Here is a 15,397-nt window from a genome sequence, read left to right as displayed (position 1 = left end):
CTGACAGTCAGCTCCTAAACAGAGCTTCCCATGTATTTAACTTTGATATTGTAATGACTGAGCATGAATTTCATATAAAAAACAAACTTACTTTCTATACATCAGTTCTATACATACAGTTTGAGAGACACTTGCAATGAAGGTGGCTCCGCATGACTGCCCTAAATCCTGCAGGAACTATGCCTGATCCATACCAGATGTTCTCTGCAGGGGATTCTTGGATGCTTTCTACAGTGCAGTCACAAATGTACTAAGTATCAGAGACTTCCCAGTTCCCATGGGGATAAGGGGCCAGCTTCCCAAGGAAGGTATTTGTTAGGACATCTTGATAACAGCTACTTAAAAATTTTATGTTATTTTCAGACATTTTTTCCTTGTTTCATCCCAGTTTATATTTGTCCTCCTTTGTTATTTATATCCTACAACGACCTCCAGGTGGGAATCACAACTCCACTTGGCTGTTTCAGGGGGCTGTGCATGCTGGAACAACTTTCCTGCTGCCTGTGAAGTCCTTACTCCTCTTTTCTTCATTTTCATTTTCTTTTCATCCCCTTTCTACATAAGTTCAAAATGCTGAACAGTTTATCAGCTTTCATCCTCAAAATGCCTAGAACTAAATGTAGTCTTCTGGATGGGGATGCAATGATGTTGAGATCCTCTCAGATTTCTCATAATATACCTCCTTGTGGCACTATTTCAGTACAGGCAGCTGTAGTCCAAAATTGCTTCATTTGCTGACCATATTCCATATTGATGACTTGCTTTCCCTTTGCTCTTGTCTGAGACTGGTGCTTACCAGATCTTCTAGCTTAAGACTTGTGTTTGAAAGGACTTTCCCCTCCACCTGTGTGTTCCTCGTCCCAGCTGTCTATATGTGACCTGGCCATGTGCTGACATTTTCAAGACTGACTTTGTTGCATTTCTACTGTGCCCTCTTTTCAGTAAAGTTCAATACCCACAGACTGGAGTAACACATTGGCTTGGAGTCCAGGGTAATTACTAATTCATTAGTACCTAGTGATGTACTTACAAAGTCCCTAGCATGGAAAAACTTTGATCCCAGAGAGTGTTTCTGGTAAAACCGCGGTTGCTAAATCCAGATCTAATACAACATGTTGTTTTCCGTGTGGTTGTCCTGCTGTTATTTTTCTTCTCTTACTCTCAGTCCTGCAGCCAGTTCCCCTGTTGCAGACAGATGCAAGCCTGCTATGCCCATGCCAGCAGCTGCCTGGATGATAAGGTGGCTGTCTGGTGTACAGATTTGGACTGCCTTGAATCTAGATAGCTTTTGCGAGATGTGCAAATGAATTTGTTTCTCCTCGTGCCTACAGAAACCAGCAATGGTGTTTTAACTAAGCAATGGGAGTTTGTGCCTCAGGTTACTTGTGGGGCAGAAACTTTTTTATGGCTGAGGAATTGGCCTTGTCTCACATCTGTGTATAACCTGCAGTGTCCCTTTTCACCCCAATAAGCCTGCATAGATCACACTTCCAAGCGTTGTGTTCCAGTAGCCTACATTGAAAGGGGTGGTAACAGTCCTGGGATTTCCAACTCTTGCTCCTGGTGTCCTAACCAGAGATGAGGGTGAGCGTTTTTTCACCCTACAGGTTACTGAGTTCTCCTAATAGCACAAGACAGAGATTCTCCCACTGATGTTATTCCTGCTTACCTACTCTGTCACACATGATTACATGGTCATTGTGGTGGCAGTCTGGAGCTCCCACGTTTTGATGTGGTTTTCACCAAGCTCTGTTTCTTCCTCTATGGTTGTGCAGCCATTGTCTCTCAGACAGAGCAAGGTCTCCTGTAAGGGACCGAGTTCAGCTTGCTCAGTGGATGACCTTTGTAGATAGCTTGTGCCTCATGTGGATGATTTCATTCAGTATCATAACAGGCTTGGAGCTCCTGCAAGTGTTTCTTGGCCATCTGCTATACCCTGTCTGGCACAGTCCATAGGGCAGAGCCCAGTGTACTGCTTTGGTAGGCAGCTCATAGAAGTGGGACTTGACCATATTGCTTCTCCATGTTCTCTATGTTCTTGAAGGAATCTTTCCTTCCTGTTCACTTTTCCTGTGCAGACCACTGTCCTGACGAAGCACTCAGGGTACCAAAAGCATTTTGTACTCCTAGTGTCTTCCCGAGTAAGGTCCTATTTTTCACAGGGTAGCGTAGTACATCTATTTCTGTCATATCCCTGGTCTGCTCTACCATCTGGACAGTCTGGTGTATGTTTCATATGTGCTGGTGATTGCTGTGTTCAACTACTTCATATACAGCCTCAGGAATGTGAGAGGCCCTCAGCAAAATGCCAGAGACAAGAAAGTGTTTCAAAATTCCTGAAGGCAATGAGACTTCATAGTGAAGGCACTCTTTTCACCCAAGCAGGAGCAGCAAGAACCAAAATTCTCACCACAGTTATGCTAAACTTCAAGAAGAGGAACCACATAAAAAGCAAGAGCATTTTTTTAATGGTAAGGTAAAAGTTGCAACTGATAGAATTAAATTCTTACATACTCCCACCACAGAGGCTTCAGCCATCCCACTCCCTCCAGGTGGATCACAGCTAGTGTGGGGAAAGCTCAGAGCCATAAGTGCTCCCTGCCTTTGTCTGTCAGGAAAAACTTCAGAGGTGCAGGTGCCCAACATTAGGGTACTAAGCTGATCCCAGATTTAATAGCCCTGACAGCACTATGGGGTTTGGGAGTAAGGTTTCAAAGTTAAGCAGTCTGGTATGAGGAAATTTCAGGGTTGAGCACATTTATAAGGATGTGATATTTTTCTTTATTGCATGATCTTATGTTCTTTCTTTTCAAATCTGTCTAGATTTGCTTAACAGCGGAGTAGTGATGGTGAAAGAGACTCTCAGCTGGAATAACCTTCCCACCCTATGAGGCATTACATAAATGTTTCCAAAAATACAGACTTCTTGTGCCTCAGATCTCCAAGCTGAGGCCCTGGATCTTACTGTCTGAGATGTTACTCAGAGTGAATGAGATTCATGAATGATCACTTATAGCTGCAATCACAACCAATGACAGCTGTATTTTAAACACCAAGATAAAATGTTAAGTACTCTGAGAAATCAGGTAATGGAGATCTTAAGGTGGTTGGTACACTTGACACTAATTTTTCTAACTCTCAAAATCCCACTTATAAAATAGAAAAACACCTCACAAAACACGAAGTGATATTGTCAGGGTACATTTTTTAGTCCATCTGATATTGATCAATACCATAGGAAAATCTGACAGTGGCTTGATATTGCATGAGGTGCTGACTTGAAAACTGTTGGAGGATGGAAATTTTGCACTAAGCATCTTCAGATCTCCTGAAAAATCCAACTTACACTGGAGATTTGGGGGGGTTAAGTTTATTTATTTTTAATTGAGATTCCTGAGACTATTTAGATATTGAGGGGCAAGGGTTGTGTCTGTGAAAGCAAGGCAAGTGCTTCTCACTATTCCCAAGGTTCATTTTAATTTTCTTGCAGAGATTTGGGTTTATTTAACTTTCTCACTAGTGTCAGAAACGGATATCAGTGAGGATGGGACTCAGTCTTTAAAGTTGGTTGTTGCTTTAATCAGCAATCACCATGTGAGATGATGTTTTTCTGGCTTTTAAAGTGCTGTTGGGAAGGATTTTATAAAAAGCTCCCACAAAGTGACTTCTGGACAACTTATATATGTATCTCATGGGATAGAGAACATTCAAAGACAACTTTCAATTGGATGCTCAGTGATCAGTTGCAAGGAAAAAAACTCCAAAGAGGGCACAAAGGAAAACATGTCTAAGTGTGAGACTTGACATCATAACACCAGGAGGCAATTGAACCTGACAAACTTGAAACCCCTGTGAACACATAGATAGTTCAGCAACAGCAAGAGGCAAGAGCAGACGAGTGTTTGCATTGACATATGTAATTTTTTGCTATAGGATAGAAACATTCTGAAGTTCAGTTACATAAAGAGTCCCAGAACAGGTAACTGGCCAAAAAATTTCAGCCCTAAGGAAAACATGTGCACCACTTTTGGGAGAATACACCAGTCATTGCTCAGGGAAAAAACAGTGTCTCAGATGGTGAGTCTTTATTGCCTATTGTTTGTAGATAAAGAGCTGGTTTTCTTTAATGAGGAGTGGTGAGTGACTTTCAGAGCTTTCCCCAGGAAAGCATTTCAGAATGAAAAGCTAAGTCATCTGCCTTTTTCTGGATATATTTTTTAAGCAAGTCAGACTATATTCCTAGGATTTTTAAAACATTTTTTATTAATTTTTATTCCTTTTAACATGGGTTTTTTAATAGTAAAAGAACACAGAATAACACATTGCAATGTATATAGACTGAAATTCTTCCACAAGCTACTTTAACACATTTGTTTTCTTGCACTGTAGTCATCTCTCACTGAAAAATGGAAGTTTCAGAAATTCTAGCTCATTAGAAAAAACTCAGAAACTCAGACAAAACAACTGTGAGGGTGTTTTAACACTCCTCTCAAAATTCCTTACAAGTAAAGGAATGAATGCAATCCCTATTAATGAATAGAAATTATTTTTAAAATAACTGACAAACTGTGTTAACTCAAAGCATCCATCTTCTGATACAGCTCAATAGCCAGGCATGAGAGCTGGGGTATGTGTGCATTCCTATTGGACTCCTCTAGGAAGGAGAATGGAATAGTTGTCTAATGGAAATTGGGATTATGGCAATGAGATGCGAAACTAAACCAGGACCCTTCCATTTGCTCAAATGTTCCAGTTCCTGGACTAAGGAGAATTTTGCTTTTACTTCAGTGTTTGCTGACAGAGTATCTCAGTATCTTTGCACTTCTTTCCCAAGGCATGAGATAAAAGGGGAGAGAAAGGAATAATTAATTTTTTCTCCTCTTGTTGTTCTCCTGCTTAAAAAGCTTAAAAAAGGGGGAACTCTATGATAATAGAGGCAGCCAGCTTGCGGGATCCACAACTGGATTCAATGGGTCTTTTCCCAGAGAGAAGAGGACAGACTTGAGAAGGTGGGATAAGGATCATATGATACAGGATGGCATAATGTGAGGGAAAGCATGACAGCATTGCCATAGGAACGTTCACATTTAACTACAGAAAGAGAGGGCTAGCACATGTGCTTGAAAAAAATGAAATTAGTCCTCTACAGTAAAAGCTAAATAAAACATGATCTACATAAAGAACACTTAGGGAAAGAAGAAAAGCATTAAAAGGTGAGAAAGGCAGGAGAAATTGGAAGTGGAAAGGACAGACTGCCTCTGTCCAAGGAAATAGCAGTGGGCTGCAATTAGCTAAATAGTACATGACTTCTGTGCTGTAAGAGTGCTGCAATTCTGTGGTTTACCGCTGTTTCTAATAGCAGGAGTGCTGAATAATAAAAGCTGTACTCTGAACTGCCAACAGGAATTAATTTCCTTTAGCTTTTGGAGCCGAAGTTATATTTTAACTGAAGACTGCTAACATTTATTTCTGGAATAACAGTAGCAGATAACTATAACACTGCCATGGATTTGTAGCAATGCTGTATGTGTGCAGATCAATCGTTTAGACAGGATTTGTTCTCGTCTCATCAGCCACTCCTTGCTCCCTTGAACATGTTCAGCATAGGAAAAATAACACGTGGGGAGGCAGTTCTTATGCAATGAGGCTAATGCAAGCTAAAGGCAATGATTAAAAATTCTACCTCCTCTTATAAATATTATATAGCTACAACAAACTTCCTCCTTGCCTACAAACAAACCAAAAGCCTTTCCTGAATGTCAGGGCAGTTGGGAATCTCAGTGCCTTCTCCAAACATTTAAGTGGTTATGGGTGCCTCCTCAGCACTCAGGCTACCAGAGGTCAGGAGAGACATATCAATAGGGTTAAGTGAATTCGGTCTATGCTTGCCTGCATATACACATCCTATCCTTCCCATGCCTCTCCACTTCCTCGGTTGTTACCTCTCTCTGGAGATACTACTTGTCTGCTTGTCCAGACAAGCTCCAGAGCTTGAAGTTGCCAGGGGATGAAGAGACAAAAGCCTTTCTGCTTATGGGAAGCAGTGTGAAGGGACACTTGCCCCATGCTAAATACAGGGAAGAGGGAGCAAGTAATGCAATAGCATCTTCTGCTGGATGTGGCAGGACTGCTGGCCCAGTTTGGTGACAGATCATAATGGTTCTCTCTCTTCTCAACCAGCAGCAATCATGTCCTGGGGAGTAAATGTCTCATGTAAATATGTCTGGGCATTGGGACAGTACAAGTGTCTCACAGGGCCACCCCTCGAAGGAGAGGAATCACAGTGTCATTTGGAGTGCTGCTTCTTTGGAATTGCAACCACAAAGGAATGAATAATAGGATTAATTCATGTAGCTATTGATCTCAGACACACACACTTTCATTACTAGAACAGCCAGACTCTCATGGCTCATAGCTTATAGGCAGTACAGCGGAGACAACATTTGCAAGCCCTTTCCCCCATTTGTTGATGAGGTAAATCTTAGCAGCACATTCCTTATTGTGAACCTCTGGGGATGGGTCTCCTATTGAAGGATAGCCTAGTCTGGACTGGTGACTCTAATGCTGTTCCCTACAGATGTACTCTCAGCAAATAATTGATGGCCCAAACAACGTGCACACCTATCCATGGAAATTCCAAATAGAAAGCTGTCAGGGAAGGAAGGAAGAAAACAGAATGGACTTGATATAGTTAGGTCTGGACATACATCCACACAATATTGCAGCTAATCATAGACAAATTTCAAATTCAGCCTCTCTGTATCTCCATAAATATTGAAGATTTATGACAGTGAGAGAAGAAAGAGTAGTGCAGGGAGGCATTAAGACATTTTTCAATAGTTTCATCACATGGAGCACAAGATCTGCTCAGGGTCCCAAAAAACTTCTTTGCCAAATTAATCTGCAAAGGACTTTCTCATGACTAGCTCTTACAAAACCACTCTGCCCATAAGCAGGTGGATGCAAGGGCCAAAAATAAGTGTCAAAGGTGGTGAAGAGCATGCTGGGATCTGTGGAGTCACCAGGTGACACCAGTAGAGATGCTGACACCTTAGATGATCCCAAATTGGGCCAGCTCGTGCAGTTCCAGATGGCTGAAAGCTTCCCATGGGCAAATCACTGTGATATCTGCAAAAGAGAGAAAATAAGAAATGGATTTTGGTCACTGCACTCCTTGCATTTATTTTTTATTAATGGAAAGGCTTATTTACTCAGGAAACTCAGTTCTTATAAACTACCTGTAACCAAATTGTGATCTCCTTGAAGATGTGCAGTTTTAAATTTGATGCTGAATAAATTGGTCTACAGGTTCTTTAACTCCCTTGTTACTTATACCTACAAAGTTCTGACTGGCTGCAGCTCATTCAGTGCGTATTTCTCAATCCTAGATGGGTACATAAAATTCTTAAAATTAGGATTCTGATGAGAACACAAATACTTAACCATCTGGGATTTAGTTCCTGTGATTTTTGGTATTAATAGCTTAGCATTTAGCCTTTCTTTGAGAACTTCATGCTGCTGAAATTCTTAGCCAAAGTATTAGCAGAAAATGAACAAGCCCTTTAGTGGTCAAATGTGACTACAGAGAGAATGAAGCATGCCTGAATGGCCTTTCTGTATTGTATCTAAGCATAAATATGAATGCGGCAGCTTGTGGAGGTAGTACTAGCCTCCTCTGGTGACCCTGAGAGCTGCAGAGAGGCCAGGGAAACAGAGGTTACCCCAAAATCCACTCCCATGATGAAGCTTGTCTGGACTTGTTCTAAAGCAGGGCATGACAACAATATCCTGCAGAGCTTACCTGTGCCCAGTCCCTCCATGCCTGGGATGTCATCTCCAAACCTAGGACAGAAAAGAGCAGGTAAGGAGTGAGTTTGGGCCAGCAGCAGAGGAGATGTCCTGAACCCTCAGCCAAGGAGGAAGAATTGTGAGTGGGCAGCAGAAGAAGGAAAGCAGCTCCAGGTTGGACAGCTGATGGCACCAGGGGTCAGGAGGAAGCCTTATGGCTCTCTACCCAAGCAAAGATGGTATCACAGAAGCCCAGCTTAGATCAGGGACCCACCCAACTAGTATGGTTTCTTTTCTTTCCAAAATTCCCTTACCCTCTTACTCCTTTTTTCGGGGGCTTGCTCTTGAACTGCCTTGTCTGTCTCTGCTTGAACTTGGGAGGCCCCTTGCGTGGTGTGGTGGGACCAGCTGGAGCATCTCCAGTGTTGAGGTTGGTGGCAGGGGTCTCACTCATCGCTGGGCTGTGTGCAGCAGGCACACGCCTCTCTCAAATCCCTCTGTCTGCAAGATAACAGCAAGAACTGACACAACAGTGCTTATCTCTTCTACACATCAGTAGTCAGTTGACAGAATTATAAAACATGTAATTCTGACAGGATTAAAGATAATGATATTAAAGATAAAGATTGTAATGCATACAAATTAAGCAGGGTAGCACTGCCTTTCATCTGGTATGCTAGAATTAAGATGCTAAAAAAAGGACGTTTGAAGTAAGGCCAAAAAGACATTAACCCCATGGTGCAACGACTTGCAGAGTCATGGAGACTCACACCTCCTTTTGCCTCAGACACAGCTGGACTGTTGGAGACACGGTGCTGCAGCAGCTTGCCCCACACGTTAAGTAAAATAGGAAGCTTAGCTCTGATGTTGTTTGCTTTCTAGTAAGCCTTGACACAGCAGTGCTGGTGTTTTTACTTACTGGTTCAAGACCTGACTACTAGGAACCACAAAAACACAGAGAAATAGCCTGTCCTTGAGAATAATCATTATATGCTTCACCTGTTCTTATTCTTGTGCCTAAACATTACCTGTTGAACACTGATGGACATGGGATGCTGAGCTAGATGAGCTCTTTACCTGGGTGGAGCTGCAATTGGGGCTCCATGTTTGTCAACGCCAAACTTATGGGAAATAACACAGGATTGTTGAAAGATTATCAAGAACGTTAAGGCAAAGTATTAGATACTGTCTTTTATGCAAAAATTAGTTTCTCAGGATTTAGAAGAGTAAAGCCTGTAACTTTTCCCAGGATGCGGGCATTTTGGTATTTTTGAAAATTACATTACATGTGCTGATCTCTCTTCATCACACTGTATGTGAGCCAACCTCCACTTCACAGGGGCTAAAGAGCTATCAGGGAGCAATTTTTGTTTAGGAGACATCTCTCCTGCCATAGAGAGCAGAACTGCTGCGCTCTGAGCCTTTTGCTTCCTGCCCTGAGAGGACAGCAATGACTCTCAGCAGTGTCCAAAGGGGAACATCCAGCCCTTCATTAAATTTTGTCCTAATCAGTGTGGTAGAATGGTCTGAGCAAGTGTACTTATGGATAAAAATAAATGTCATTTTTTTCTTCCTTCCTTGAAGTTCTTCCCCACAACTGCTACATATCTCCAATCTCCAGATGTTCATCCCTGTGCATCCAGGCTGATATAATCGCAGATAAAATTGACTTCAGGATTTGGTACTAAAGACTAATCTCATTATGTCACCATAGTACTCTGGCTTAATCCCCAACATCACCTGCAGTGACACTCTGGACTTTTAATCTCACAACTATAAAGAGAGTTCGTGTCTTTGACTGTCCTGAAATAGCCAGAAATAGCCAGAAATTTGCTGGAAAGTAAAGCCTGAGATACAAGGAGAAAGATCATCTGAGCATCCAAACACAATACTACAACCAGAACTAACCAATACTAACATTGAGTGAATCCACAGCTGTCCTCACCTCCCTACCACACCTTTGAAGAACCAGCCTTTGTCCAAGTCCAAGAAAGGAAGGAATCGAACCCTCATAAGCTGGTTTCAAGCCAACCGCATCAAACCACTCATGCTTCTTTCTTATGGGTTGTTGGTAAAGCTATTACATAGTCTTGTCAAGAATAAATCACAGGGGAAAACCCAGTACACCCCATCATCCCACATGGCCAACCACTCACAATTCAGTTTCCAAGACGCTTCATCACCCATCATAAAAGAACTAGTAGAATTCCAAGACCATGCCCTTATAATTGCATTGGCTATCTGCAGCATAGTCCTTTATCTCCTAACCTTAATGCTTTTAGAAAAACTATCAACCAACACTGTTGACGCCCAAGAAGTAGAACTTGTCTGAACGATCCTACCCGCCATTGCCCTAATCATACTCACCCTCCCATCCCTTCAAATCCTTTACATAATAGATGAAATTGGCAAACCTGACCTGACCTTAAAGGCCATCAGCCACAAAGGATACTGAACATATGAATACACAAAGACCTGTCATTTGACTCTTACATACCACCAACAACAGAACTTCCACTTGGCAACTTCCACCTACTAGAAGTCAACCACTGTATTATTGTTCCAATAGAATCCCCTATCCAAGTAATTGTCACCACTGCCAACGTCCTCCACTCCTGAGCTATTCCCAGCCTTGGTGTAAAAACAGATGCAATCCCAGGATGACTGAACCAAATGTCATTTATCATCACCCAACCCTGACATCTTCTACGGCCAATGCTCAGAAATCTGCAGTGCTAACCACAGTTTCATACCTATTGTACTAGAGTCCGCTCTCCAAATCCATTTTGAAAGCTGATCCTCACTTCTATCATCCTAATCCTTAAGAAGCTATGTACCAGCACTGTGTCACTCGCACATCAATGCAAGGTGAAAAACCATATTTCTGTATCTGTGGCAGTCCGGAAATACTTCAGGCAGGACATCTCTCCATCTGTGGTGGCAGTAATATGGTTCCAAATGATAGTCCTTCTGTTGCTTGTGGTCAGGCTTCTGTTTCAGCTGTAATATCCCAAGCAGGCGACTGGACAGGTTCCAGCAGCCCCAAATGGAGCAGCAGATGGTTGTGTCTGCAGCTGAAGTATGCACAGATGCTATTCCCCCGCAAGTAACACAATGTTTCCTAAGCACACACTGTGCCCACAAACACGGGGATCAGCTCAAACTGCAGAAGTTACTTATTTGGCTGCCATCTCTGAAGCACCTGAACAGTCATCCAGTATCTACAGTTTTATCCTCACAGCAGGGTGGTGGGACAAGCAAACACTATTACCTTCATCTTTTACAGAATGAGAATGAAGGTGCAGTGATAGATATGACTTGGACTGCTTTGCTGGATTTCATCATTGCTGGTGATGAAATATTTTGATTCAGTTTTCTGGGGCCAAACCAAGAGGGAAAGGAATTTTGGCTTCAAAACAAAGACAGAATTTGGTGTCTCACTGTTACTCAGAATAAGAGGAATTCAGATGGTACTGCCCTACAACAAGATGCTTTGCATCAGAAGACTGCTCCATAGCATGTCTGCTAATGCTTCGAAGTATATTATTATGCCTCAGTCTCAGGTGCAGTTCTCATCAGGTTTTCTGTCCCAGTGTTAGATACCCTTCTTGAACTACAAGGGATGAACATCCACTTTTAAGCACCATATTAAACTGACATCCAAGATACCTGGCACCCCTCTCAAGGGCTACTCCCAAAAGTACAATAGAAAACACAAACTAGCTAACAGACTTCCATCCCTTAGGACTGACATCCAAAACTTGCAAGATGCATTTGAGCTCCACCTCCAACTGAGTTCCTGCTCTGCTTCACCAACTCCTGCTGTCTGCCAGCATCATACTTTAAGCACAAAAATGTCTTAATGTCCACTTAGTTCCTTGAGTCCACACCTTGTTTGTCCCTGACCTTGACTCAACAGAGAAATAGCTAAGGGGGAAGACTCAGTCCTTGGAGTTTCCTTTTCCCCCAGTCCAAAGTAGTTGTATCCATCTACCCGCTACTCAATAATTCAGGATTTGATAGGAAAAGTTATCTGCCCAAATCACACTTCATCCCCTCTCACCTGCATGAATTCAATATAGAGCACTCAATGCAACTTTTGGTGAGGAACAATTCTAACTTCTCCCTTACTAACCTCCCTCCACCTATTCTCTTCATGCACCACTAGAAGAAATGACAGAGGATGGAAAGCAACCTTAATGCCACAGAACAATCTCCATTTTTCAGTAGGAATAAAGCTGCTCTCCCACCACTGAGCTGTTAGGACTCGCTTGCCATCGTCCGCAGTCAAAGATTTCTTCATTCATGCTGCAGCAGGCCCTGCCCCACAGCATGGAATGGGCCCCAGTTCCCACATCTTGCAAACCAGCTGCCGCTACACACAGCCAGACAAGCACCCCAGGATCACAGGTATGAAAGAAATGCTATAACAGCTTCTTCCCAAGAGAATTTACCAGCCTTTTGTCTTACCATACCTGGTTACTTGGGTAGTCCTTGGTACCAGATCAAAGAGGTGGTTTTGCAAATGTTTTGAGTCTCCTCTAGATCTCTGCAAGTGCTGAGATGCTTCCTCACAGTGCTTTCTGGGCTGCTAGATCTCTTTTGCTTCTGCCAGCACTGGGATGCAGCTTCTAGGCAAGAGCTGATGGCTGTGGATGCAAAGGCTGATGAGGTATAAGGTCCTCTGCCACTCACTTCCTCTGCTCCCTCCTCTGACAAGGTGTTACCTAATTGCCCCTGACAGCATTTCTGCTCAGACCAGGGTTTAATCCTCTGGGTAAGAGCTTTGCTTGCGTTGGAATGCTAATTATACCTAATACACATTAATGGATTTATCTCAGTTGCATCAGAAATCCCACCTCTGGGTTGGTGGCCAGGTTAATCATCCTTTTTTTAGTTTTCTTTGAATTTAAAGGGGCTTCAATACCACTGACAAATGCTGACTCTTTAATCTGCCCTGTCCTTAATCTCTGATTCTCTGTGGAAAATGTCCCTGGCAGATAATGTAGATGCCTCACTTGATTTTTTTCAGACAGTTTCGGCGTAGGAGCTCATCTTCTCCTGCCTTAAACCTTCAAAAATACAGACTCCTCCATATGCACTTATGCTCCTTCAGGGTTGTCAGACGCAGAACCTCCATGAGCCATGACACTCCATTCAGGGACACGTGGGAAGTAGACAGCAACGAGGAGGAAATATCCTTGTTTTTACGTTCTTTTTGGTGGGCATCTTACATGCTCAGGTCCTGGCCTCATGAGCCACTGGCATCATCCTTGCAGACAGGTTTTCAACAGGGAGTATTGTATCCAGTGTGTGATGCCTTTGAGGAGACTCATAGCTTCAGTCTCAGTTGCTTGAGCTGGCTAATCACAGTGATGGAAAAAGTCCACACAAGTTCAACCCTTTCTGCTCCTATGTTTTACACAGGATCTCAAACCCTTCATTCTAGCAGTTGTTTTAAGATCAAGAACAGGGAAAGAGGATAGACTCTAAAAGACAGGAACTCATTTCAAGTAGAATTATATTCCCAAATGGAGATAACTGGAAAGACTATCCCATTTGAAAGAAGGGATTCAGTAACACCAGAGGTACAGCATCAGAGGTCATAAACTCCCCATTGATGTGCCTTGAACGTATAGCTGGGCACTGGAGCAGGAAACACTAGCTGTCTGTCCCAACTTTTCCTCAGGAGCCCCCTGGTGCTGCTCACAGACAGGCTCAGCCAATTGAGGACACAAGCCAAGGGGTTCCAGGGAGCCCTGACTGAGGGGTGCCCAGCATGAGAAACTGAGCAGCCCTGCAGAGAGCAGAGCTGATTGTACAACCAGGGAGCTTTGAGATAAACCACTGCTCCAGCATCTGCCCTAATGCTAGAGGAAACAGAAAACAAACATGAAAGAACCACAACTTCCTCTCTTAGCTACTGCATCTGTTCACGCTCTCCAAGTACAAACATCCAGAGTTTCCCCCCATGAGGTTTTATCTGGATTTCTCTCTCCCCCAGGTTTTGCAGACTGTTCCTTTTTCATTTCCCTGCCCCCTCAGCTATTAGTTTGAGCTCTTTGAGAACACTTACATTGCCAAAGAGTCCTCTTGCAAATCATTCAACTCCTGTCTTGCAGCCTGTGCAGAAAGTCTCGAGGAGTCCTTTCTCCTCTAGATATACCCTGTTACCAGGTGACATCAGGGCACCAGTCGTGGGCGGGCGCCTACACGGTGTGGGGAGGAGGGGGGAGAACAGGAAGACCAGCACTGTGAAGGCACAGCTCCAGCAAGATCTAGAGAAGCAATAGAGCCTCAGCATGCTTGAGAGGGGTGACATGCCACTTTCTGCAAGCAGGTTGTGGCTTCTCTGGAGCTTCTGGGGGGAGATCTCGGGAGAAGCAAAGAGAAATAAAGAAATAACCTGCCCTTTGAATGCTGCTGCTTAGGAAATCACACACACATACACACACGTGTTCGGACATGTCAGGGAAGGGAGGATTTGGTCCTAATCACCCTCTATTCCTCCCTTGTGCTGGTAAATGCTTGGAGAGGTTTCCAATAAACTTCTCAGCAGTGCCACAGGGGTGAAGACACACCTTACAGAGCAATGTATGCTGTTAGCCTAGTATCAAGAGGGCTGAGTCCGCTCAAGGGAGTCACAGGCAATGCTGCTGAGATTCTGTGGAGGGCCCTGGTGAAGCAGCTGGAAAGGCAAGAGGACCACCTTTGTGTTGCCCATAGGTGGTCAGCCAGTGGAGTGGCCTCTCACCTCTGAGATCCAAGATGCTGGGCTGAGGGTAACAGCTAGTTCACATTGGGTACCAGTAGCTACTGTGAGGAGGCCTCTGAGAAAGGGAAGAGCTGGTGCCTCAGCCCATATTCCAACCCAAGAAAATTCCATGCATGGTAATGGATACTATTTTATCAAGTGCTTTGAATCTCCAATGTGTTTCAACAGCCTTTTGTAATTGTCTGGGAGATGAGTGTCAGAGATGTGGAGAGAGTTGGTGGAGTCTCAGAATGAAAACAGAAGGTCCAGAGTCCTGTAAAAGGTAATTTTCCTGGACTGTAATTGTCTGGCTTGAGACATAACCACAGGGTTGATAATCCTCTGGGGCCCTTGGTTCTGATGAAGCACCTCTCACTTACTCTTGCTGAGCATCCAGCTCACAACACGAGATCAAGACTGACAGGGTCAAAAGTAGTCCCAGAGAATGGAGTGGCACTAGGAGCATTAGAGAAACATGAGACAGAAGGAAATCAAAGTGTATGATGGATCTGTGTTTTGCTGAGGCTGGAGGAGGGGATTTTGGAGCATCCATGCCAGTCAGTGGTTGTGACTGTGTGTGACTAAGAAGGGACAAGCTCTCCCTGATGTGACAGACCCTGGTAGTGGGCACCAGTCCAGCACTGTGCTGGTGCTGAACAAGAGCCCCATAGCTGAGGCCTCTGGCCTTTCAGATGGCTGAAATTAGACAAGATCAATCATTCAGTGAGGTTCTTAGTTTACATTAAAAAAATCTATAAGGTCTCAGCCCTTGAGTGGGCACTGAGATGCTGGGAGGTAAATCCTAGGGCTTTCAATCTAGCAGAGAAGGAACAAACACACTTACATTCCCACATG

At 43.5% G+C, this 15,397-nt stretch overlaps 1 protein-coding gene across 1 annotated transcript; it reads right to left on the bottom strand.

Moving 5' to 3' along the window:
* Positions 1-4,313: 4,313 nt before the first annotated feature.
* PDE6H (phosphodiesterase 6H) lies at positions 4,314-13,970 on the bottom strand. The gene is made up of 4 exons (XM_071551978.1): positions 13,865-13,970; positions 8,103-8,289; positions 7,802-7,842; positions 4,314-7,128 (listed from the first exon to the last, which is right to left on the bottom strand). Exons 2-4 carry the CDS (start codon positions 8,240-8,242, stop codon positions 7,052-7,054), a joined length of 258 nt encoding a protein of 85 aa, XP_071408079.1. The 5' UTR covers positions 8,243-8,289; positions 13,865-13,970; the 3' UTR covers positions 4,314-7,051.
* Between the last annotated feature and the right edge of the window lie 1,427 nt (positions 13,971-15,397).

This window comes from Pithys albifrons, chromosome 3 (assembly GCF_047495875.1).
Source record: "Pithys albifrons albifrons isolate INPA30051 chromosome 3, PitAlb_v1, whole genome shotgun sequence".
NCBI classification, from domain to species: Eukaryota; Metazoa; Chordata; class Aves; order Passeriformes; family Thamnophilidae; genus Pithys; species Pithys albifrons.
The sequence above is the reverse complement of the archived record's forward strand: the minus strand, read 5'-3'. Positions and strand labels throughout refer to the sequence as shown.